The 26,818-nt window shown below is 42.2% G+C and overlaps 1 protein-coding gene across 1 annotated transcript in view; it reads left to right on the plus strand.

Annotated features, from left to right (window-relative positions):
- The window catches only part of pak1 (p21 protein (Cdc42/Rac)-activated kinase 1), a 63,366-nt gene that overhangs the window by 16,552 nt on the left and 19,996 nt on the right, over positions 1-26,818 (plus strand). Inside the window, exons 2-6 of the mRNA XM_080460107.1 lie at positions 1,626-1,689; positions 21,435-21,638; positions 23,260-23,354; positions 24,960-25,107; positions 25,272-25,309. Of these exons, the coding sequence (XP_080316233.1) occupies positions 21,446-21,638; positions 23,260-23,354; positions 24,960-25,107; positions 25,272-25,309 (474 nt within the window). The 5' untranslated portion in view covers positions 1,626-1,689; positions 21,435-21,445. The remainder of the gene's footprint in view (positions 1-1,625; positions 1,690-21,434; positions 21,639-23,259; positions 23,355-24,959; positions 25,108-25,271; positions 25,310-26,818) is intronic.

Raw genomic sequence — 26,818 nt, forward strand, 5'->3', positions numbered from 1 at the left:
ACACATTTTATTGACAAACGGCGACGTGACATTTCACATGTTGACATGTTGAAATTAAAATGAGTTGAAGTTGTTTGTGTCGTGTCTGTCCTCCAATGTAAGACACAGCTTTGATTTTTAAAGTGCAGAGCAAGAAATAAGAAACATGTTTCTGCTTTTTAACAGATTGTCAATCGCTTCTCACCGTATTGTGTTGAATCGCCATCTGTCTGCACTGAAATTTCCCCTGTACAAAGTCCCGTTCACGTCTCGGAGTGCAGCTCGAGCGTTGTCCAATCATCTGATTCACTCTGCTGACAGCAGCTTCATGCAGCTCTGCTCTCGTCGGGGTCGTAAGCTGCTAACGTTTCTCAGTCAGACCTTGACAAATAGTTTTTCTTTTACTTGAACATTTATCTGTGGACCTGCTCCTGTTCTGCCTCAGAACTCATTGTGCATAGTTTTCATAAAAAAAACAGCCATGCAGAAATGATCCGTCACTTTGAAGCTGCTTGAAGGGATCATTCACGTTTTTTCTAAAAGAAAAGATTCATCTACCCGCAGGTTTAATCCAATTTAAAATAAAATAAGAACTAAAGATGTTGTGAAGGTGAAAAATAAAGGCTTCATTTCAGTTTGTTTCCAAAATTTCTATGTTTAAGGTCCCGTTTACTCGACAATGTTTCACGTGAAAACGCAACGTTTTTGTGTTTTCATTTCTGAAAAGTTTGAGGTTCACGTGGCAACAATCTGAAAAGGATGTCTGTTTCCACGGCAACGGCAGAAATGCTGAAAACGATTCAGTTTTCATGTTGGGCCACTAGTTGGTGCTGCTGTTTGTTTTTGTAATGAAACCACACACACATGCATCAGAGAACAATCCGCGATAAACATTATAAATGGGAGAACAAACCACGGGGGCTTAGGCCCTGTTCACACCAGCCAAAACGTTTTCCACCCGGCACCATAAAAATTATTCAAAATGATGTTGTGCATATAGGGGGCGCTGTAACTCTGCCACAGAAATACAGGAAAAATGGAGAAGAAGATGCGAAGCATGAAAAAAATCCTGGTATTGGAGAAATCCACCAAATCTCAAATCTTCAAATCTCTCCACCCTGGAACTTGTTTTCACGCTCCTAAACGCCGCGCCGTGTGGATGATGGGACAAATAGGATGATTACATGAAATGGTGTTGTGGACACGGCTTCAGCTTGATGCATCAGGTCTGTGTGAACATGTGATGTTTTGTGTAATAATAATGCTTGGGTTTTATATAGCGCTTTTCTGGACACTCAAAGACACTTTGCATTGCATTATTCATTCACGCCATACTTGATGTGGTAAACTACATATGTACATGTACCACTGCCCAGACTGATCTGAGCCAATCTGCACCATCAGCTCCTCCGACCACCACCAACCACTCACTCGAACACTGCAGCCACCCAGACAGTTTGGGGTTTAGTGTCTTGCCATGAGATCGGAATCGAACCTGCAACCTTCCGATAAAGAGACGACCGCTCTACCAACCGAGCCATGCTGCAGTGTAGTAAAACTTCCTTCTGGACTTTCATGAGCAGCTTTCACCTCATCCGACCATCGGATGCAGATCATGAGAATAAAATCTGTCTGTTTCTCCGCAGGCTGCTCTTGGATCTGTCCGTCTGTCTTTTCCTGAGAGGAGCGACCCTGAAACCACAGTAACCGGTAAGACTGGCCGGTGCCGCCGTACCCACTGCACAGATCTGAACGGTGGTGAGAACTGAGAAGCTCTCTCCAGCTCTCTGCATCATTATAAATGTCAGAACTAGTGCTGTCAAAAATAACGGGTTAATTTAATGAATTGATTTGAACTCCCTTACCGGAGCAGCAGCATGTGCAGCGTTTCTGGGTGCAGCACCGTGACTCCAGAGCAGCACGATACCGAGTGGAATAATATTAAGGCAGAACGTTTCACTTTAAAAGTTACCTGAAGGCTGATTGAGGAAGTGAAAGTCATTAGCTTTACTTTGAAAAGCCGAATTTAACAACCACAGAAGTATTTCTGCAGCCAAACAGCAGGTTGCCATGTTGGCTGACCAACAGCTACCTAACGGCTAAAACTGGAGGAAAGACTTGCAAGTAAAATATAAATTTCTCCTCTTTCTGACTTTCCCTGGCTCTCCTCTATTGTGTGTGTGTGTGTGTGTGTGTGTGTGTGTGTGTGTGTGTGTGTGTGTGTGTGTGTGTGTGTGTGTGTGTGTGTGTGTGTGTGCTCGCGTGTGAGTGCAGTTTCTCTCTGTCTTTCTCAATGCCTTCTACTTTCTCTCTCTGTCTCATGTGTGGATATTACAGTATATGATTGCAACTATGTTCATGTAATAAGTTTACAACTTTGTTTCTAGAAATATTCAGATTCTCAAAGTGGTGGACCTGCACTGTAACAAAACCCAGACTGATGTTCGATGTTTATTGATTTATTTAGTTATGTTTTTATTATTTTGCTAATCTTGGAGAGAAACAGAATTCAGGCAAAGCTACAAGGACGTTATAAAGATAGTCTTTCATTTTAATATAGTCTAATATAGTGTTTGTTGCGTCGACATTAATTCCATGGTTTTCCATGAATAAATATCCATTACAAGTTTCAGTCTTCAGTAGAAAAACAAGGCAATTAATTGCAGAAAAGTGTGCAATTAATTAGTTAATTTGTTTTACTCGATTTGACAGCACGAGTCAGAACATTTTCTAAGCTTCCCAAAACATTTCACTCAGGCTTCAAAGTTATTATTACATGTTGTCAAGCCGGTCGATGAAATTTAGAAAATTGCTTGAAAATATGAATATTTGAGGCGTTACAGTGGTTAGTATTAATGCCTCACAGCAATAGTTCACAGGTTTGATTCCTTGATATAACATTACTGACCCACGTGTGTGTGTGTTTTTTTTTTCTTTCTGTGTTGCACCACTCTGCCGCAGTGATTTTTCCCGCCGCAGGTTCGCCCGCCTCTCGCTTTATCGTTTGTCACGCTAATGACATTTCTGAGGAGACGCACGGCCGCACGCTGGCGGGCGGCGTTTGGGTTCAGGGAGGGAAACAACAGCGTGTCACATTATGCAAGACGGGCTGGAAGAGCCTGATGACTCCCAGCATGCACTGCAGCCTCCATTATTTATGGCGTTGCCAGGGGTGGAGTCTGACAGCTGGTAGTCAGGGAGGGAGCCCCCCCACCCAACACACACACACAGGTGTGTGTGTGTGTGTGTGTTGGGGGGAGGGGAACAGGGTGGGGTTATTGTGCTCTGCAGAAAGAGGTCTCAGAGGGTGTGTCGTGTATTTTTTATGCACTACATCACTGTGCGCGCTGGAAATAACACCTCATTGTGTTAGATGTGTAAACGTGATCCCACTCAGAGGGGTTGGATCTTATTATTTTAATAACGCAGGAGTGAATGTAGTAAAACCCGATGAGGACTTGCAAATTGCAGCGAGTTTACGTTTCCCGACCCGCTCCTGTGACTCGATATTGTGCAGAGACGTAACACGGGGAAACAACATATGATTAATTCATCATACGAAGGAAAAGTCTCGTATATAATTCACAGATCTCTGACACACCTACTGAAGGCAGCTCATCATATCAAGTGTCATGCGGCGCATCAGTGGGGTGTGAAGCGGCTTCACTAATTGTCCTTAGTTTAATAAACAATACGTTTTCCCTTGTTTTTTTTCCAGTTAGGATTCCTCCCTCCACCTTTTAAAAAGGTGGACAAAATGATGGCAGCATTTCTATGGCAAAACAAAAAAGCAAGAATTGAATACAGAACACTGCTAGCCCTTCAAAATAAAGGAGGGCTAAATTTACCAATTCTCAGGAACTATTATTGGGCAGCCCAACTTAGAGCTCCAATATTATAGATAACTAAAGATAAAGATACTATATGAGTTGAAATGGAGCAAAGGGCACCATTGGAATCACTACCGTTTACTAGGTCAATGCAAAAGAAGCTTAAAATTGGAAATGAATTGATTATTAGAAACAATGAAAATATGGTCAGCGATACCAAAGAAATGAGACATATCCAGGTCTGTCAGTAGAGATACAAAAATAACCAAAAACCCAGCCTTTACACTGACTTTGCACTATGGATGCAGGATTTGAGAAATGGAGAAGCAATGGACTTTTATATATATATAGCACAAATTTATAAAGAGAACATTTTTAAATCATTGAACAACTTAAACAGGAATTTCATTGACCAAATAATGATTTTTTTATATATATTTATAGTTGAGACATTACCTTCAGAAACATGACGAATGGGAAAGAATAAGCAAAGTTGAAGAGTTGAAGAATTGTTCATGTCATTTACAGAGGATGACTCAAAGAAAGGGAAAATATATAAAGCACTACAATGTGAATCCAATGATAATAATATGGATGTTAAAGAAAGATGGGAACTGGAAGCAAATGTAATAATAAGGGATGATTACTGGGAAGAAACATTCAACAGTCCAACATGGTGGGAGTTTGAGTAAAAATTGAAACAAGTGGGATTTTATGTTCCATCTTCATATGTTTTGTTTTTATTGAATAAATAAAAAGTAAAAAAAATAAAAAAGATATGGTTTCCCAGTTATCGTCTTGTGCCTTTAAGTCAACTCTTATTTATCAATCTTGTATTTTCACACCAAAGTTTTTCGTTTTCTCTAAAACTGACAGGTTTGTGATGACTCGACGTTCACGCTAAAGACTTTCTGACAGAAATAAATGGACAATGGAGGGGGAGGGGGGGGGGGTATAATGGATGATACACTTGTCATGCACAATAATTGACATTTCTTTTAAGGTTGCTATCGGATAAATAGTGATATCGAGTTGCTATTTGAATTTCAGCCTCATTTTCTTTGGTTTCCTTGGCTGGAGGCCTGAGGGGAAACATTTATCTGGTCGGCTGTAACAAGGTCACCGAGCGCTCTCCCTGTAAGACACAACATCAGACTCCTCCCTCGCTCCTGGAGGAGACCCAACAAGACCGATCAGATACAAGGCGTAGACACAACTGGCTGCTGTCAGCGCTGGTGAGGTTAGATCTCCTTTAAGAAACCTTTCAGAAACATCTGTATATAAAAACATCTGCGCTCCAAGAGTGGAGCTGTAAAGTAAAGGCTGCAGTTACAAATATTGTGGTCTTGCCTTTTATTTTGTCTGCGTGACTCTATTACACATTTATTTAATCCCACTGTCGCCTTTAAAATAGCATCCAGCTTCCGCAGCTACGATCACGTACACTCTCAGGTATTCTGATGACGTGAAAACACCAAACTTTTGCTGTCTTTTGGGCGTCTGTTCACACGACAACGGAGCTCGGAGTCACTGAAAACGTGCTGTCAATCAATTAAAAAAAAAAAGAAAAAAAAGAACTAATCGCATAATTTTCTGTAATTAATCAAATTTCTTTCGACTTAAGACTGAAGCTTGTAATGCATATTTATTCATGGAAAACCATGGAATTACTGTCGGCTCATCACACAGAAACTAGATTTAAATTCAAAGACTATTTTTAAAAGTTCTTTTTAGCTTGGAGAGAAACAGCATTCACTCAAAGATTATCAAATAAATAAACTAGTGGCCCAACATGATAATACATCAGTTTTAGCGTTTCTGGACATCGTTGCCGTGGAAAATAGAAACTTTTCTAAAATGGAGCATTTTCTCTTTAATTGTTACGTAAACGGGGAATAAAAAAATGTCAACACAAAAACGTGTCTGATATTTAACCTTCTGAACCTTTTAAAGGGAACTATGTTTGTCCCTTGATGAAAATCAGTTTGACATGAGTTTGTTTCAGATGAAAAAAAATAGGACATGTGATGGATGAAGGAGGGATGGAGGGAGTCAGAGTGAAGTGGTAGAAGGCCTTCGGCCACAGTTTTCACCGTGGAAAATGGTTGTGTGTAAATTTCTCCAGACCGTTTGATCCCTCACTCTTTATTTCCCCTCTCTGACCCTCACTTGCCCCGCCCCCCCACCCCTTTCTTTCTCTCCATCTGTTTCAGCCTGAACTGATTCCTCCTTTTATTCCTCCGCTCATTCACTCTATTCTGAACCTCTCTTGATTGTTCCTCCTCGTATGCCCGCTCTCTCTCTCTCTCTCTCTGTGAAAAGCTGCAAGAAGAAAACTTTGCAGATTAAACTCTGACGATGTGAGGAGACAAAGACGGAGGCCAATGGCTGCACAAATTACTTCTCATGTCTTTTATTTCAAGATGATCTTTTCTATCGGTTCGCCGTCTGATGAATGTCTCTCGTTTGGTCTTGTTGAGCGCTGAGAAACGATTGCAGCCTGAATGGTTGTTGGATGTTGGAGCTGCAGCTGAAAGCGTCTCCTGCTTCACATTCACACATTAGAAACTCCAAAAAAATGTATATTTGTTTACTGAGTGAAACGAGATGAGTTGTGTGTGCGTGCGTGCACATGAGGACGGAAGCAATGAGAATAGATGGAGAAAAACACCTGATGTCCATTTGTAAATGAGAGTACACACCACTACGACTACTACTATTACTAAGACACACACACACACACACACACACACACACACACACACACACACACACACACACACACACACACACACACACACACACACACACACACACACACACACACACACAAGCTCATCTTCTTTATATTGGCTGAACTGAAAAACCTTCTTTCAGTAAACTTTAATCTATTGGACGCCACCGCTGATTCATCACTTTGAGTGCGTGTGCTGCTTTTATATTGATACATCCATCATGTTTATGTCCCACATGATGTTTTCCTAATTGCTGTGTGCTACTTTCAATCAAGCTACAGTAAAGTCTGTACTGTGTGTGTGTGTGTGTGTGTGTGTGTACACACTAAGCCTATTAACATTATAAGAGGATGGCCATTCCACTTAAGAAACTGCAGTGCACCTTGGGAATTCATCACTCCAGCTTTTACAGACACTCCTCCTTTCTTTCTTGTCTTCTCGTCTTTCAGCAGCTTTCTTCTGTTCTCTCTAAACTATTCTGTTCTCTCTAAACTCTTCTGCTCGCTCTAAACTCTTCTGCTCTCTCTAAACTCTTCTGCTCTCTCTAAACTCCTCTGTTTTCGCTAAACTCTTCTGCTCGCTCTAAACTCTTCTGCTCGCTCTAAACTCTTCTGCTCTCTCTAAACTCTTCTGCTCTCTCTAAACTCTTCTGCCCTCTCTAAACTCTTCTGCTCGCTCTAAACTCTTCTGCCCTCTCTAAACTCTTCTGCCCTCTCTAAACTCTTCTGCCCTCTCTAAACTCTTCTGCCCTCTCTAAACTCTTCTGCTCGCTCTAAACTCTTCTGCTCTCTCTAAACTCTTCTGCCCTCTCTAAACTCTTCTGCTCGCTCTAAACTCTTCTGCCCTCTCTAAACTCTTCTGCCCTCTCTAAACTCTTCTGCCCTCTCTAAACTCTTCTGCTCGCTCTAAACTCTTCTGCCCTCTCTAAACTCTTCTGCTCGCTCTAAACTCTTCTGCTCTCTCTAAACTCTTCTGCCCTCTCTAAACTCTTCTGCCCTCTCTAAACTCTTCTGCTCGCTCTAAACTCTTCTGCTCTCTCTAAACTCTTCTGCTCGCTCTAAACTCTTCTGCTCGCTCTAAACTCTTCTGCCCTCTCTAAACTCTTCTGCTCGCTCTAAACTCTTCTGCTCTCTCTAAACTCTTCTGCCCTCTCTAAACTCTTCTGCTCGCTCTAAACTCTTCTGCTCTCTCTAAACTCTTCTGCCCTCTCTAAACTCTTCTGCTCGCTCTAAACTCTTCTGCCCTCTCTAAACTCTTCTGCCCTCTCTAAACTCTTCTGCTCGCTCTAAACTCATCTACTCTCTCTAAACTAGAGCATGAGTATTATTTTTTCTTTCTAACCATATTGATGAATATTTAATATATTTGATCTAGTTTAGTTCCAGAGTCCTATTAGTTTGGTGCCAGAGCAGAGGGGAACCAAATCAGCCATTAGTTTAAACTCGGGGAAAGTCTGAATTTAATACCTTACATTCATCCGGAATTATTCTCTGAACTTCCTGAAGCGTTTACTTGAGCACCGTTGTCTCTCAGGTTGGGCAGAATTGCACCGTCTCTGGGTAAATGATGTCACATCAGTGTGTGTGGCACCGCCAGCAGCAGCTCCCAGCTTTCTGTGCAGGATAATAATCAAATGATTCAGTGAATGTGATTGTTCATTGTTCTAAATAAATGACTGAATGTTCTTTATTTCACAGCCTACGTGCTATCTTTTTTTTTACTTCTAGATTGTGGGTTTTGTGAGACTCCATCTCGCTGCTTAAAAATTGCCTCCGACCGGAGCTCTGTCCCTCGGGGGCGGGGCTTCTGTCTGACGGCGCTGTAGCTCCACATAATGACCTTGTACAGTAAAAGTAATTTTCTTCTTAAATTTAGTTTTTATATCTTATATTTGAGATACCCTTGTTTGCAGTGTAGCATGGCTCTATGCTTCATGTTAGACAGCCACCTTGAGGTTTGACACGATCATAGTAGTGTTTTGTGTAAATTAATTTTTTCTTCAAAATCTATGTGGTGTGAACTTTATTTTTGAAAACGTTGAGGTGGAAATACGTGTTTTTGGCCTAATGCTGTATTTGTGGTGCAGACTAGTGATTGGTCTTCAGACTAATCATGGCTCCTCGTGGCAGAGGGATATGTCAGGCAGGAAGAGAGCAGGTGATGTTAGAAGTGTACGAATATGTGAGGATCTGAGTGAGTCGGAGGGTTGTGCAGCTCTTGTTGGGTTTCCCAGGAAGTGTCGCAGAAGTTGTTTGGGAAATCTGTCGGAAGACACAGAGCAGCTCAGTTTGTTCGGTATGAGGTGGACAAGTGGGGCATACATCATGTTAGAGGTGGCCGAGGTGAGTGGAGTAATCTACAAATTACTGGCACAAGAAAGTACTCGGATTAAAATGTGAGTAAGAAATAAATATATCTCGACAGAATAACACATCAACGCAACTTCAACCACAAGATATCTGGTGATGAGTAAACAAAAAATATTATTTTTCTCTCCTGTCAAAGTCTTTTTCTTTATGATTTAGTAACCAGCACGGACTCCTTCAATCCATTCTCCTGCAACAAACGTCAGTTTTTATGTGTTTCACTTGACTGGTGCAGAATATTGAAGGACTTTTTTAAAACTACTCTCACAAGTACAACTTATTCACAAAGTTACCCAAGTAAATGTAACTCCATGCCTCTGGGAGGTGGTCATAATGTTATGGCTTGTTTGAGTACCTACTATTTTGGTTTGGTAGTGAGTGGAATCAACCTTTCGTCACTTTCCATCCTGAAGAAGTGTAATTTAATCGACATTAAAGTGAAAGTACAGTTCATCACCTCCCACTCAGGGTTGTTTCCCTCCACTTTCTTTCAGCTCTGGTAGGATCCATGATGGCCCCTCTGTCCAGGGATTTCCCATCTTTCAGTCCAAGCACTTATTTCCTGTAAGCTCTGTGCCGGCCGGACGCTCAGACGATGATTCAGTGGTGATTCAGACTTTCACTGAGCCACAAAAGCTTCAGCTGATAAAAGATGGAAAACTTTCTTTTTTCTTACTCTGAGCAACACGAGTAAACGGCAGTCAGCGGTCTGACGCTCGGACGGACATGATCGCCTCATTCAGACGTCTTGATCTTCTTTCTGGTTCTCGGAGCTGAAACATGAGGGCTCACAGTCAGGGGTCTTGTTGTGACCTTGTAATCCGCGTCACTATTGATTAGAGAGGTGTGTGTGTGTGTGTGTGTGTGTGTGTGTGTGTGTGTGTGTGTGTGTGTGTGTGTGTGTGTGTGTGTGTGTGTGTGTGTGTGTGTGTGTGTGTGTGTGTGTGTGTGTGTGTGTGTGTGTGTGTGTGTGTGTGTGTGTGTGTTTATTGGATTTTGGTGTGTGTGCGCACGTCGTGGGCTTCTCACTGCAAGCCTCACTGGACTCCATGTCGTCCATGATTATCGTGGAGTTGTTTGTCCTTGATCTTACACACACTGACTTTTTCTCGGTGTGTTTTAGCTTGTTTGGTTTCAGAGCTGATGTTTGTGTGTCAGGATGATTCCTCCTTGAGGCTTCGTTCACATTGCAGGCAAATGAGACCCAATTCTGATCACACTGACCCATATCCCATTTTGGGGTGCTGTAGCTCCCTGCGGAATAGCGATAGCACGCCGAAGAAATATGGTTTCTCTTTTTAAGCGATTCTTTTTTATGTGGGAATATTATGATTAATAAATACACCAATAAAACATGTATTATTTTTTTAATAAAAAGCAGTGTGGTTTGATTTAGCCAATCGTTGGAGCGGACACATTAACCTTTGAACGAACCACTTCCTGTTATTAAGAGCGCATTTTCCCTGATGACTGCGTAACTTACAGTAATAAAACATGGAGTGCTTTTTACAAAAAAATGGACAATCATTGATGCTTTTGCTCTAAACGACAACAACCGATGTATCGTTTTATTATGGCATCTCATGGTGAGTGCATGATGATTGCCTGTTTGGTGGTTTAGATCTGAATTCTGACTCCTTATCTCTATGCTGTGTTTATTTATATGGTTATATCCATTCAACCGGATATTTTTCTTTCAGTGGAGGTTTTGGTGACTGGCAGCAGGAGTTAGTGTCTTTGGGATAATCTGCGATCAATCAAAATTTTCATTTGAAATCTGTTACGGTTTTTTAGGTCGTTGCGTTTTGAGGGTCCGTTTACACGACAATGGTGCTCTGAGCCACTGAAAACACAACTTTCTGAAAACGGCTCCCGAGGTGGAGCTTTATGATAAAACAACTCGTCATCACACATAAGATGACGCTCTGAGGAAGACCGCAGACACAGTCAAAACACATCAGGTAGGAAAAACATCTTTCCATACTAATTGTTGCTTAAAAAGAAGCTATATCATAAAGTTAATACCAATAAAATGAACATAATTCATCAATAAAAAACAATAGTTTTAGTGCTGCTCGCGAATCTTGAACAAACTGACAGACAAGTTTAATTTTCTCTGTTCAGACTTTTCCCTTTAAATTCAGACTCATTAATTTAGTGGCTGTTTCTAAGCTGAAGTTTTAAGTCTGCATTTTCTCTGCTGAGCTTTAGCGTCGGACTTTGCCTGAATGCAGGAGAAATGTTGTGATAATATGCTGATGTTTGAGAGGAGAGAGAGCAGGACGATTTGGTTCAGACGAGAGAAGAAACAGACGCCAGCTGCAGAGCCGCAATGGATCGAATTAGACGAACTGAAGGAACAGCTTCCTCTGTGCAGCTGAAATCTTTTGTCACTTACTCAAAGCAGAAAATGTTTTTTTTGTCAGTAATGAATAAATGAGGACGTCACGTGACGTGGTGAGGCCGGAGGAACGGCCTCCGCTGGAGTCTGCAGTGCATCCGGAGGATGTCGAGTGCGAGTGGAAGGAGTTTCTCTTCGTCCGAGACGAACCGGGGCGAAGTGACTGACTTCCTGACGCTGGTTCAGTTTGACAGCGAGAGCGACTCGACCCAGTTTGTCCACCAGCAGTGGAGCAGCGCTCGTGTCTTGACGTACCGCTCCGTTAATTGCTGGTGTTTCAGCCGCTTCACTCTCTGAGGTACGGCGGCCCAGAGGGGCCAACAGCACAACACAACGGCAAAAAGCAGCAAGACAACGGCTTTGTTGTGGCTTTTTGCCGTTGTGTTTTGGATTTTGCCGTTGTGTTGAGCGGTTGGCCCTTCTGAGCCACCGTACCCCGGAGAGTTAACGTTTCCTCCATGATGTCATGACTCCCAGTGCATATTCTCCTGGGACTTGGTATTTTTATTTTGACAGTCACCGTAATAACAATCCAACTTGGTCGTCTGTTCACTAGAATGTCCGTGTTCTTCCATTGTTGTTGTTTAGAATGGATTGTTTTCTCTTGTAATGTGGTATCATTACAAAAACAAATGGCAACAACTAGTGGCCCAATATTTAATTTATTAAATTTTTTTTCAGTATTTCAACCATTTCTGTAGGAACAGACATCATGTTCTAAATATTCCAGAGTTGTCCGTTCTTCTTAGAGGAGTCAAAGAAGTGAGTGGGAGAAGTTCAGGTGTCCCCCACAACACAAAGAAAAGGTTGATTCTTGACTGTGTTGGTGTTTCAAGCTGTTCAGGGTGTGTCCAGTCTCCAGTGTTGGCTTGGATCAGCTGCACCCCCAGGAAACCTTTGACATTGAAATAGCATGTACTTATTATTGAGCCATGGTCTCATTAGAAGAGCCTCCAGAACTAATCTGATCCTTCACTCTGTGGGTTTCCAACACTGAAGTTTATCCGCAAAGACTTTTACTTCTTATTCATCCTCACACATACACACTCGCTCATAGGAGAGGACATGAAAACGAGGAGCCGGGGATCAAACCGCCTATGTTCCTGAGGTGCAGTCGCCCCATCGGTCACTGCGTGATTCAGTGAAATGTAAATGATGAGCAGGGAGAGATCAGCTACATGATCCCAGCAGGGAGAGAGCCAAGTCATTATCATCCTACACACACACACACACACACACACACACACACACACACACACACACACACACACACACACACACACACACACACACACACACACACACACACACACACACACACACACACACACACACACACACACACACACAACTGGTCCCCTGAAATCAACCTGCTGAGGCGTGGCTAGACAGATGTTTTTTTTGTGTCTGTGTCCCCCCAAAAACCATGCTGTGCTTACAATAACCTGCATATTCAATGACCGAGCCCCCGACACACACACACACACACACACACACACACACACACACACACACACACACACACACACACACACACACACACACACACACACACAGTGTTTGTCAATGAAATGGACCGTGCAGTTAAAACTAGTTTTAATGTTACTTAATCACACTTGAATTAATCAGTAAATATTAAACTTTTGTTCACACACTCGTTCTCTGTTTGAACCTCAAAGATCTTTTCTACTGAAACTACTAAGACTTCTATTTTTGAATTTAAAGTATTTACATGTTCTATATGGGTATCTTAATTATGGAATCAAACTTGTGTTAGTTTTATTTACTCACATATGAAATGTTATTCTGTCTCTATGTATAGCCTCACTCCTTCCACATGATATTCTCTGTTTGTTCCAGGATATTTACCATGTTTTGAAAACGTCAATCATATTTTCTTTCTTTGCATGTCACATTTCTACCAGTGGCTCACCTTAACTCCTGCACACCAATCATACAATTTAAAAGGAGAACATTTTCAGCTGGTTTGACCCTCCGGAGACCCTCGTGTGGGAAAATCCATCTCAATCTCTAAATAACGACATAACACAGCATGAAAACTCTCAATGCTCACTTGGAGTGAAAATGTAATCTGATCCAACCACAGGAACAGACCAGGAAATACAAAGGATTATTGGTAAAACGAGAGGAATTGTGACATCTGATCAGGGATTATAGTCGGTCTTTCCCTCCCTTCAGGCGCTGGAGGCCTGTCGCTCCCCAAGTGTTTCTCATGCTGTGCATCATGAATCAGTGAAAACTGTGAGCACAGACTCGTCATGAGGAGAAAAACAGCTTCTATCAAATAGTAAGAGTTGCTTTTTGAAGAAGATTTCCATGATTTCTATGCATCAATAAAAACCAGGTGTGGAGAGTTTAACGGTCTGCAACCTTTTGTGAGAAAACGAGCAGAGTTAGTGGCCGAGTTGGTAAGAGAGTTCGTGGAGGGGTTAGTAAGGGAGCTAGTAGCACTACCTGATCTACAGTGAGAGCTGCTAACGCGAACAGCTCAAGGCCTCGTGTACACAACAAAGTTTTCAAGTGAAAACATTAAACTTTTGTTTTGGGTGTCGGTTAACTTAACTTTTTGAAAAAGCTCAGACTCCATGTCCGTGTAAACGGGAAGATGCAACAATTTTAGGCCTGGTCCACACGAGCTGAATCTACTTTCTCTACATCGTTCCTAAAAAGTTTCCCGTCCACGCGACACCATGAAAACTACTCAACACGATGTAGTACCTATGCCAAACCGATAGGTGGTGCTGTAACGCTGCCACAGAAATACACCAAAAATGGAGAAGACGACACGGAACAAAAAAATTGAACATGTGACCTTATCAAAGTGACTAGCATCAGCAGCTTCCGCAGCACCACCTGGAGCAGGTAGTCCGCCATGTTGTTGTTGTTAAGTGAGAGTTTCACGGGGTTATAGATTGAGAGGCGGGGCGGCGACATCATTTTTAGAAAATGTATGTCTTGTCCTTCCACATGTCAAAGGTGAGGCGGCGTATTCAAATTGCTCTACTCTGGAACCCATTTTTAAAAAAAAAACAGTTTTCAGGCTCTTAAGCGCCGTGTGGATGATTGGACAAAAACGATGGTTAACTGAAACGGCGTTGTCATGTGGACGGTTCCTCAGTCTCTGTGTAAACAGTGGAAGTCCTGCTCCTGCTCCTGCTCCTGCTCCTGCTCCTGCTCCTGCTCCTGCTCCTGCTCATGTGGCCGTGGTAACTAATAATTGTGCACATGCTCAGTCGCTGGACAGTCAGAACCACATTTCCTCAGTGGTGTCATGACTCCCAGTCCATATTCTCCTGGGACTTGGTAGTTTTATTTTGACGGTCATCCTGCACTAAAATGTCTGTTTTCTCCCAGTGTTAATGTTTAGAGAGGATTGTTCTCTGCTGCATGTGTGTGTGGTTTCATAAAAAAAAAACAATAGCGCCAACTAGTGGCCCATCAAGAAAAAATAAATTGCTTTTTGTGTTTCTGCCGCTTCTGTGGAAATTGACATCGTTTTCAAAACAATACCATGTAAACAGGAAGCTTTTCTGAAATGGAAATGCAAAAACGTGAAAGGTTGTTGCGTTACCGGGCTCCAACTCACAGGTCTGTGTGTGAACATTGTTAAAGCAAACGTCTCTCACTTTGCACAGATTTTAGTTCTCATTGGAATTTGTGTGTGTGTGTGTGTGTGTGTGTGTGTGTGTGTGTGTGTGTGTGTGTGTGTGTGTGTGTGTGTGTGTGTGTGTGTGTGTGTGTGTGTGTGTGTGTGTGTGTGTGTGTGTGTGTGTGTGTGTGTGTGTGTGTGTGTGTGTGTGTGTGTGTGTGTCCTGCTAAGATACAGTCTGTTATTCAGTCACGCTCTCTCACTTCCTCTCTTCTCTCCTCACTTCTTTTCCCTGCCTCTTTCTCTCTCCTGTCTTGTTTTATCTTTTTTCGCCGCATCACACCAGACTCGTCGTGTCCCTCATTCATGCAGAAGAAATCCACCGTCACCATTTCTCTGTCTTCTTCTTTCTTTGGCCACATTCTTCTCTTTAAGATCACCGTCTGTCACACACACAAACACACTAATTGAAAACACTCTGAGCTCTGACCTGATTGATAATTCTCTGCGTGCTGATATTTGCAGGAACTCTTGTACTTAATATGTACTTGTCCAGGTGAGCCAGCAAAATCTTCAGATTAAATCAGTTCTCCACAGTGTGGGGAAAGCCTCTCCTGTAGGGGGCGTCACATCAGTGTGAGGCAGGTGCAGCAGCACAAAAAGTGCTCCTGAAAAATGAAGCCTTCCTCATGTATGCTGGGGTAAAAACACTTGGTTTTGTGGGGTAACTAGTCAGATGAGTCGGTGCATTATAACATGTATTATTCATAGACGAGATCCACTGCTGCCGTAGTCCGGGTTGCCAGATCTGACTGGCGATTAAGTTTTAGAATTTCACCACTCTGGGACAAAAAAACCCTGTTTTCACACTTTTAAAATGTCGCCTCGTATGGATGATCCGCCTAAAACGGCTCGTTTACTTGAACCGGGGTTCTCTTGTGGACGGCCCCTGAAAATGATGTAGTTAACATGCTATTGTTTGGTTTTTTAATGAAACCACACACACGCTCGCAGAGAACAATACTCTCTCAGACAGACAACGAAGTTGTGACTCTTGACTCTGAATGTGGACTGGAAGTCATGGCACTGGAGGCCGCCATTGTTCTTATTGTCCATCTACTGAGCATGTGCTGAAAAAACGTTTTACTATGGCTGTAGTTTCCCCTGTCTACACGGCCCCCGAGTGTTTTAAGAAGCTTTTTTTGTGTCCCGTTTCTATGGAGACGGAGTGTTTTTAAAAAGCTCCTACTTAGGAGTCGTTTTCAAGAAGTTGCGTTTTCAGTGGCTACGAGCACGTTTGACGTGTAAACGGATTCCCAAACGCAACAAAGGCTTTGTGTTTTCACTTGAAAATGAGTTTCAATGATCATAGAAACCACCACAGAAGTAATCCAAAGCAATATAAATAGTACAGAGGAGTTTTCGGACCATCTGGAAATAAAGAAGAAATACATTTTTAAATCCAGAATTCAAACACATGCCCATTTTGGGAAGGAGGAGGAAATACTTCCTCTCGTGGTGCCATGTGCCAGAGCAGAGCTGCCAAATTGTGGGAGGGTCAAAGGGAAGGTCTACTTTGATTGTAATTGGCTAAACCCCCGATGACACTAAATAGGGTTTGATTTCTCATTGGTCCGATGGAGCAACACACTTTTTAAAAACTGAAACAAGCCAGGGACAGGGAGGACAGACTGTCTTCACTTCTGGGGCGTCAGTCCAGGTATGGGGACGATTATTACTGTTGCAAAAACATTAGAAAGTGAATTTTGCATTATATGATAGATTTCAACATTGTGATTTCCTTCAGCTGAGAATGAATCGGACACAACAACACAGTAAATAAAATGTTTTACCTTGGTGCAGTTTCCTTTACTTTCACTTGAAAAGAGAAATGTTCAACACGTAAAACTAAGAAGAGTCGTTGAAATCAGGTAAAAAAGGATCTTTGCCTGTCAGTGTGCGGCTCTTCCATCCAGTAACGGGGGTAGAGCCCATCAAAAAAAAAAGTGTGTGTGTGTGGGGGGGGGGTTTTGGCCGTCCACACCTTGAAAACACACACGTATACTTTCACTCTGTCGTTCAGTGTAAAATATGTTAAATTATACATTTGAAGTTGAGCTTCGGGCTTCGTTTTATTACCACAAAGACTTGATGTTGAATGTGTGTGTGTGTGTCTGTCTGTCTGTCTGTCTGTCTGTCTGTCTGTCTGTCTGTCTGTCTGTCTGTTTCATTCATCAGAAGAGAAACGTGACGCCGTCGACTCTGGTTTCTCCTCTTTGTTTGTCTCTGTGGATTTTTTTGGCTGCAGTCACGCCTCCATCTGTCTTCTCATCTGCCTCTTCTCTCCTTCGTCTCTCCCCGTTTATGTATTCTCATGTATTTCGTGCCACTGGTACTCTGAGGACATCACGTGTGTGTGCTGGAGGTCCCCCGGTGTTATGTTGTGTGCGTGTGTGTGTGGTCACAGCAGGAGCTCCAGAAGTTTTCGGGGGGGCCGCGGCCTCGCCCGAGCCCAGAGATGCTGCTCTCTGCTGGGCCTCAGCAGGGCGGAGCTCCCCTGCTGCTTCTACACACTCGGCTAAATATTTACTGTTTGTGACTCTCGTGGTTTCTCTGTCCAGGTGAACGGACAACTCGTCTAGAAAACTGCAACCCCGGACATCTCGTCCATGTGGTCATGTGAGCAAAGAAGACCATTCTTCGCGAGAAACAACGCCATATGATACTATACTAAATATATATGGATATATACTATATATATAAAAAAATTATATAAAATATCAATTAGAAATATGTGAAACTACATTGTACAGGATTTATTTTCTCCAAAGAATTCTGATATCTCATCCGTGGACGAGTTGTCCTACAATCGTCTGTCCGATCTGCCTCAGACTCCAAGATTCCAACAAGTTTGAGGCGTCAGATCAAGAGGTTAGACGCCTCCTCTGGGTCTAGTTCTGCTGCGGGTTTCACACTGCTCTTCTGAGATCATTATTATTATTATTTTATTGATTTGAATAATGTTTGAGCATGTTTGGCAATAAAATAAATACAAATATTACAGTGTAGTGTTATGAGATAGATGTGACGTTAAATATTAAATTTGATGAAATGGAATTGGGGCATTTATTTCTCCATTACAGAGAAATAAACCTCTCGTTGACAAGAATAATAATAATAAAGTCAAAATCGTTATTATGATCATTATTTAATGATTCTGTATTCGAAAACAAATGAAGGTAAAGACTAACTTCAGTTGAACCAGGCAGAAGCCAATAAAAGCTCATAAAAGTATTAAAACACTCTATGATGGTGTGTTCTTTCAGTCGAAGATTGCTTTCATTATTCGGCCACACTTTTCTAATTGAATTGAAGTTAAACTAATCATGCTTTAAATGTTTGCTTACCTCGAACAACAGTTCAAAAACAAAAAAATTACCATTTAAATATCTTAAAAGACTAACTGTACCGGAACAAAGCTGCAGTCAACATTTTTCACTTTAAATAAAAGAAAAAGACTTTCACAGGACAAGTACTTAAAATAACTGGATCAGCTGCTTTTTGTCTTGTTTTAGATGAAGATATAGAAAAACAGACAGATGCTTGGTTTCATCATACAAATCCTCCCCGATCAGTTTATTGTGTTTGAAGACGGTGATTTATTGTGTAAAACAAATCTCAGTATTTTCCTCATGAATTTCTGCTTCGTGCAGAAGGTGATGGTAGAGCCTGTTAAAACTGCAGTGACACGCAGTAAAGTGTGTGTCTGTGCGTGCGTGCGCTTGTGTGGTGTGCGTGTGTCAGTGGAGGTTAAAGCATGCGTGGATGGTTCTGTGTGTGTGAAGTCTTCTTCCAGTAAACGTGGCTGCAGTGGCTGATAAAGCACTACCAGGAAGTGCTGACGCTTAGTTGGGTGCGTGTGTCGGTGTGTGTGCGTGTCGGTATGAGGGTATGTGTGTGTGGGTGTGTGTGTTCCTGTGAGTGTGGGTGTGGCTAATGCTAATCACAGCTATTCAAAGTTCTTCATGTTTCTGATAAAAAAGTAAATTCTGGATTAAGTTTGTATTATTCTTGCACTGGAACACCAGAAATTCAAAAAAGTTTCTTCTCTTAAAGTTGATTTGTAAATATTTTTTTGCATTTTTAATGTTTTAAAAAAGAAAAAGAAAAAATCTGTTGGAGAGTTTAACAAGTGTTTCATAATTTAAAGCTTCAAAACATCTAAATTTTGTGTGAAATGTCAAATCTTGTCCAGACGCAACAAATCTCAACTATTTGAGCTTATTTCAGAAATCCACTGTTGGTTTGTGAGAAACGAGAGTAAACGAAGCTGCTCCTCACAGGGCATGACATCACCTCTGTTTGTGGACTTTTCTGCAGAATTTATCTGAGCGGGTCACTCTGCAGGTTAATAGAGGAGGAGGAGGAGGAGGAGCAGGAGGCTTTTAAAGAAAGACAGTTAACCAGCGGTCAGTCAGACAGAAAATTATCTATTTATAACATCAAATGTGTCACAAGTCAGGAAAACCCTCAATGTGTGTTTGTCTGTGAGTCTGTGTGTGTGTGTGTGTGTGTGTGTGTCTGGTTTCGGGCTGTAAAGTTAGTGTATGTGTGTGATGTGTGTGTTCAAACAGACAACAAAGGAATCATCATTTCCCTCCAAACAGTGACTGTTTGTGTGTGTGTGTGATAGCTGCAATTACTCTGTGTGTGTGTGTGTGTGTGTGTGTGTGTGTGTGTGTGTGTGTGTGTGTGTGTGTGTGTGTGTGTGTGTGTGTGTGTGTGTGTGTGTGTGTGTGTGTGTGTGTGTGTGTGTGTGTGTGTGTGTGTGTGTGTGTGTGTGTGTGTGTGTGTGTGTGTGTGTGTGTGTGTGTGTGACTCACCTTGTGATGTCACACTGTGACAGGATTCAGGTTCAGTCAAAAAGCTTCCGCGGCTCCTCGTCGCTCTCAGTCTGGTTTCTTCAGTCTCAACAGATAAAGTTTTCTTCTCTGTTTTTATTTTTTTATTTTTTATATCTTTTCATTTCAGTTGTAAGCCTGGAAGACGTGTGCCTGCTGAGGTAAGATCTCCCAGCGGCTCTGTGGGAAGTTATAGCAGCATATTTAGAATATTTACACTCTTATTTACACCTGAAAGCTTCTTCAGAAGTAGAAGAGAGGAGATCGGTGTCGTAGTGCTTCCTGCTGTGTGACTTTAAAATGTTGGCCTCTCTGCACAATGAAGCAAATTTAAATTCTCCTAATTACAAGTAATGATCCACGTCTGTCAGCGAAGGGTTAAAATTCATTGTTTTAACAGGATGTTATTATGTTCAGAGGAACTGAATGATTAATTGAATATTTTCATGTGTTTGGTTGTTTTCTTCAGTTTGATGGCGGAACGTTAGAAACTGTCCAGTCAGACTTCGTTTTGAGCCGTTTAAACTCTTTGAGTAGAGAAAGCCGAGGATTCCTGGAGTTATTTTTCTTTGAAATCATGAAAGTTCTCCCGGTTCTGGTTGTGATGTGGAGCTTGAGGCCGCCGTGTCTCCTGTTGAATGATGCTGTCACACTTCCTGTTTGACTCCCACGGTCAGATTTATTACCTGAGAAAGACGTCACTTCCTGTTTGAAGGTGGATCTGTTGCTCTGCGATATGGATTCTGTCTTTTATTATTATGATTGTGAAAATGATTTCCTCATTGCGTCTCAGTTTGTCCGCCTTGTGTCCTCGTGTGAGCCCTTACCAGCACTACCCTTCTCTTGTTGACGCCCTTGTAAACTTGTCCATGTTTGTCCTCTCCGTGTTCCTGCCACATTCCCTCGTTTGGTCTTCTTTCGCACCCTGTTTGTCCCTGACTGTTCCTGACACCATCAACCCAGACGGAAGTCATCAGACAGTGTGGATCTGCTCAGAGTGTGAATAGGTTTCTTCTGCTTTTCATTCGCAACTTAAACTCCACAACCAACAGAGAATATCGAACTCTCTCCATTTTATTCATTCGTTTCTGGGGTGCGGTTCCAGCTCCATGTGTTGCTGGTGATTTATTTCATGTGGTTTTGACCTAAATAGACTCTCTTTATGTTCACTGAAGCATTGAAACGACAGGTGTGTGTGTGTTTGACCAAACCTCGATTAGAGCCAAGTCAGCGCTATCTCTATCTCTATCTCTATCCCCCCCCCCCCACACAGGTACTCACTGTTTGTAAATCAGATAAGCTCTAACAAATGGAAACTCCTTTTTCTTCATTTCTTTATTTGTTCTCTTAAAACCTTCAAAATCAAACATTAATATTTAACTTATGACCAATCAATAAAAGTCAATGCTGGTTTGTTGTTGAGACTCATCATAAACGTTCACCATGTTTAAAAGGTGTGTGTGTGTGTGTGTGTGTGTGTGTGTGTGTGTGTGTGTGTGTGTGTGTGTGTGTGTGTGTGTGTGTGTGTGTGTGTGTGTGTGTGTGTGTGTGTGTGTGTGTGTGTGTGTGTGTGTGTGTGTGTGTGTGTGTGTGTGTGTGTGGCCACCTGCAGCCCATCTGAAGATGTCTGATAATGGGGAGGTCGAGGACAAGCCCCCAGCTCCGCCCATGAGGAACACCAGCACCATGATTGGCTCCTGCAACAAAGACCCCGTCCCCCTCAACCATGGCTCCAAGCCCCTCCCACCGAACCCGGAGGACAAGAAGAAGAAGGACCGCTCGATTCGCTTCATCCTGACCGGAGGAGGCGATAAGAGTGAGTACCGATCCCACAGCGAATGAGTTTTTTTTGGGCATCAAACCACAAAAAGCCACACGACACGTGTTCCATGTCGTCTTAGTAAAGGTCACAGGGGCTGATGGAGATAAAATGCGGGTCACAACTCATCAGTAAATCAGTTCTAAACTTTTCTTTTTTAAATCACCGTGCCGTCAGTCATTTCTCCTGTTGTTGTCAAAATGTCTGTAAAAAAAAAAAAAGTCCACCTGACGAGATCGTGTTTATTGTATCGGTCGCAGCTCGATTGCAGTCAGAAAACGCATCGCCACGTTTCCCAGCATGCCTCTGGGTGTCGGGGCGGTGTAGTACAGATTACATCCGTCTGGCCTGATTGTGTCAAAGCTTCTTTCAGACGTGTTGCAGCAGAGTTCAGATCGTTTTTCCTCCTCTGAGGCTCAGGAAAGTGTTTACTTCAATGAAGACAAGAGGAGCTGACGGGGGCGCCCAAACTTCCAATATAAAAAAGGCCCCGTTCACATGACAACGAATACTACGGTATCTGCAAAACTTTCTCCTCTTCTGGGACGTCTGTTCACACAGTGTTCGAATCCACTGCATCCGTGAAGTTTTTATACCGACTCCCAAGGTGGGAAGATTCTTTAGCGGTCGTGATTCCCCTCCGGAGAGACTGCCGGAGGCTCTGGAGCGCATGCGCAACCCCCTCTGTGGTAAATAGTTCCTTCTGCTCCTCGCCTGTAAACAAACATGGTGGACCCGTAGTGGTATGACTCGTGGTCCGTATTCTAGTTTTATCAGTAGTTTACTAGTTGAGATTCTCTCCTGATAGGATCCGATTCGTCATCAGTCCATAGCGATGTTGGGTTCTCTCCATTTTTTCCACGTTTATAGTGTATTGTTTTCTCTGCACACACGTCTCTGTGGTTTTATTTCTAAAATAAGCAACAGCGCCCTCCCGTGGCAAGGCATACTAACTTCATCGTTGTGAGTGGAAACAACACTTTCTTTTAACTGGTTAGGTCTTGTCACATGAAACGTTTTGTAAACGGGGCCAAAGTCTTGGATGCAGTGGATCTGAGCACGGGTGTGTAAACAGACCCCCCCCCCCAAAAAAAAAAAGTGAAGAAAGTTTTGCGGATACACTTTTTCGTTGGAGGACCCTAATCTCTCACCGAATGGTCTAGCTCCATCACCTCCTTCAGTCCTTCACTGTCTGATTTCTGCCTCTCCCTTCCGCTATTCTCGAATAATTGTGAGTCAAACTGTTTATTATTATTATTCATCCTCAACCTGATAAAGGTGAAGATCCCCACAGTGAAGCATCATTGACCGGGGCGTTTCTCTTCTTCCTCCTCTCTCTCTGGATTTCAAACCTTTTCAGGAATTTTAATGAGCCGGGATCTCTTTGCACCTCCTCGTCTTTTCCTCTGGCTTTTAGGATTTTCTATTAAAGGAGGTTTAAATTATTCAGCTGGTGCTCCTCTGCAGCCTCGTGGGCAGAATCTTGGCTCTTTTTATGTCTGCTGCTCTTTTACATTCATAAATATTAATTCCTGGAGAAGATTCCTGGATGGTCTCGTCTGCTCTCATCTCTAAACACTGAAAACGATCTGAAAACTGTTGGTCTGCTTTGTTTCAGCCTATAAGAAGAAAGAGCGTCCAGAGATTTCTCTGCCGTCAGACTTCGAACACACCATCCACGTCGGCTTCGATGCTGTTACCGGGGAGTTTACTGTAAGTGTGTGTGCGTGTGTGCGTGCGTGCTGTTTTGTACCTTTTAAAGTACTGTAATGGGACTAAAGTGTGTATTCACAGGGTGTATTTGTGCGTCTGGTGTATTAACATCAGCTGCTGAACAAAGGGCCGTGTTCAATGTTGCATGCAAGTGCGTGTGATTAAAAATACACACAAACCCCACACACACACTCACACACAAACTTGGCAAATGAACCTTTTTAAATAATCACATTAGACAAAGACGCCTTGTTCTCACTCGATCCGCATGATCAACCTCTTTTAGCTTGGACGTAGAATAGATGTGTGTGTGTGTGTGTGTGTGTGTGTGTGTGTGTGTCCCTGTTGTGTGGACTAGAATCGGTCTTGTTCTCACAATTACACATATTTTTAATGAGAAAAGATGTTGAAAGGTTATACTCGGGTTCGGTTTGGTTCAAGTTGGCCTGTTTAGTCGTAGTTCAGGTGGAAATCGCGGTAATTCTGCAGAAAGGAATGTTAATCAATGCATTAGTCCCCCAGAGGCATGAACGCGCGTATGTGTGTGTTTTACTTGTGAAGAAAAGACTGTTTACACACTTGCATCATCTGAAATGTAGAAAGACCGACTCAAATCCTCTTTTAGAAAAGGTGTTATGTGAAGAGGTGTTGGAAGGTTTGAGGTTTAATGTGTGCGTGAAGGAAATAAATTAAAGTTAATAAGTGTAAATGCAACAAGTGTGTGTTTGACGTATTTCTGTTCACACAGACGCAACAGGAGGACTCGCCTGACATATAGGAACAAAAAATAAATTAGTAGATTAAAGTTCAGACAAGGGTCAGAGAAGATGTAGCAATTAGTAATGTTCTAATGTCAAATAACGGAATGATTTTGGCCATTTTAAATTAAATAAAGCCAATAATGTAAAAATCTATGAGCACAATAGAGAGCGCTTCGAACTCCAGTGTACCTAATTAAAAAAAAACAACATTTTTTCCCTATATAACAAAGTTGCATCCATTTATTATTCCGTCTTTGTCTGTAGTTGTTCAATTTTTCAAAGATTTTTTGACCGTTCCTTAAATCGTGTGAAAATCAGCTTATTGACAAACTGAACGTTTTTCTAATTACTGACAAAATGCTGCTACGGTGTTAGATCGTGTATTTTATCACTTGATCTTTAAGGTATTACGTTATTGTCTTTGTTTTATTTAAAATGTCTACATCAGGAGTATTCATGGTTCAGTTCAGGGTTAGAAGAGTGTGTGATGTTTATAATCTGGATCAGTTCCTCTCATTCACACATGAATATCAAGTGGTACAAACAATATGAATGAGTGAGTAATCGGAGTACAGAGACTGACGGGCGACGTGATGTTGAAACATCAGACGAGGAAGTTCAGAATGGAGTGTGACGGACTGATCCTGACAGAAGATCAGCAGAGAAACGGGAAACATGAAGATGTGTGTGTGTGTGTGTGTGTGTGTGTGTGTGTTTGTCGTGTAGTTTGACTCTTTTAAAGTTATTGCTCATAGAATAAAGGACGTTATCAGATTGATAACGGGAGGCTTCAGGTTGTAGTACATAAAGGTGTGTGTGCGTGTGTGTGTGTGTGCGTGTGCAGGGCATGCCAGAGCAGTGGGCTCGTCTCCTGCAGACGTCCAACATCACCAAGCTGGAGCAGAAGAAGAATCCTCAGGCCGTCCTCGACGTCTTGAAGTTTTACGACTCGAAGGAGACGTCCAACAGCCAGAAATACATGAGCTTCACAGGTAAACGCACACACACACACACACACACACACACACACACACACACACACACACACACACACACACACACACACACACACACACACACACACACACACACACACACGGCTGTTTTCCTGTTTTTTTCTCAGTTTAATCTGTTGTGTTTTTCTGTTGTGTTGCAGATAAAAACGCAGACGCCTACAGTTCCTCCACCACAACAGTGAGAGCACTGCTACATACACACACACACACACACACACACACACACACACACACACACACACACACACACACACACACACACACACACACACACACTACCCTCTGTCTTTCACGTGGGCTGTGAAGTGAAACTATTCATATTTCTGTACATTTTAACACATAAGTAGAGCCTGTGAGACTTGTACTTGTAAATATCAAGCTCAGGATGCTATTGAAGGATATTTCAGGACTCAAGTCTTAAAAAAATCTTTACACATCAATGATCAAGTGATTTGCACATAACCTTGTGTTGAAATGTGAGAGCTGAAACAGTCTTGACGATATTCTCACATTTATCTATAAAACGTTGTCTTTCAAAGTAAATCAACATGATTTAATGGAATTGTTCTCTTGTCGCTTGTTAAAGATTCAACATTGGTTTCCCATCTTGTACACGACTGAATAAATCTGTTCTGTACTTTGTGTTTAATACTAAAACCGTCTTGAATAGAAGTACCTCCAATCTCAAGCTGCTATTAACATGTTTTCATCTTTACCTTTATTTAGCCACAACTTCATACAGATTTAGAACTTCTTTTTCAAATGAGACAAATGCAAGAAGAAAGCAGTATTTACAAAATTACAAAAAGTTACAATAAGATTAAGTTACAAGCGACAGAAAACATATTGCGGATGTAATTCTAGTGAGTTCAGGTGTGTGGATCTCTGTGAAGCTCCTCAGTCTAGAACAAGAGGAAGAATGTATCAGGAATGTTAAATATGCTTTACTTATACTGCAGTTCACACTGTGTAGGAACATTCCCCCATTTACACACACTTACACACCAGTTCCAAAGCAAAGTGATCAACCTTCAGTCCGGCCTGAGGGGTTATATTGTGATTGCTAAAAATTTATATTTGAATATAAACTTACTGGTAATTTATTTCTATTTTTCTGCTATGAAACATGGCATGATGCTCTGCTGTGTTGATCCCTGAATTATAGTTAATATGAAGATCTTCCTTGTACTGAGAAGCAAACCCTCAGAAGCTGCTGTGAATCAGCACTTTTCATCTGCAGAGATCGATGAGCAGAAGAGTGAACTACAATTCCTTAACGTATTTTAGGCGCTATGCTATGCTATGCTATGCTATGCTATGCTATGCTATCCTCATACCTGCTGTAGTTGAAAATATTTTTCTGATTGTTGTTAATGCAGAGCAGCTTTATACCAACAGATTGTATCTGAGATTAGCACGGAGCTCAGTTTCAAATCGGCCTTTAAAACGAACTGTGGAGGTGAGATTAAAGAAGAGGAGCGAGGAGGATGGTGGCTCTCCCCTTCCTCTTCATCCCTCTCTCTCTGTCTGCATTGTGAATCAGCGTTTTTCCCTCCGTTCGCCGGCTCCTCGTCTCTGCAGCTTGGCCGCCGGCCGAGTGTCGGAGTGAGGGAGAGAGAGGTGGAGAGGATGAGCGAGGGGTGGCTTCGGGAGGCAGACGCCACCTGAGAGTGATGAGGAGGAGGAG

Source organism: Lipophrys pholis, assembly GCF_963383615.2.
Source record: "Lipophrys pholis genome assembly, chromosome: 3".
NCBI lineage: Eukaryota > Metazoa > Chordata > Actinopteri > Blenniiformes > Blenniidae > Lipophrys > Lipophrys pholis.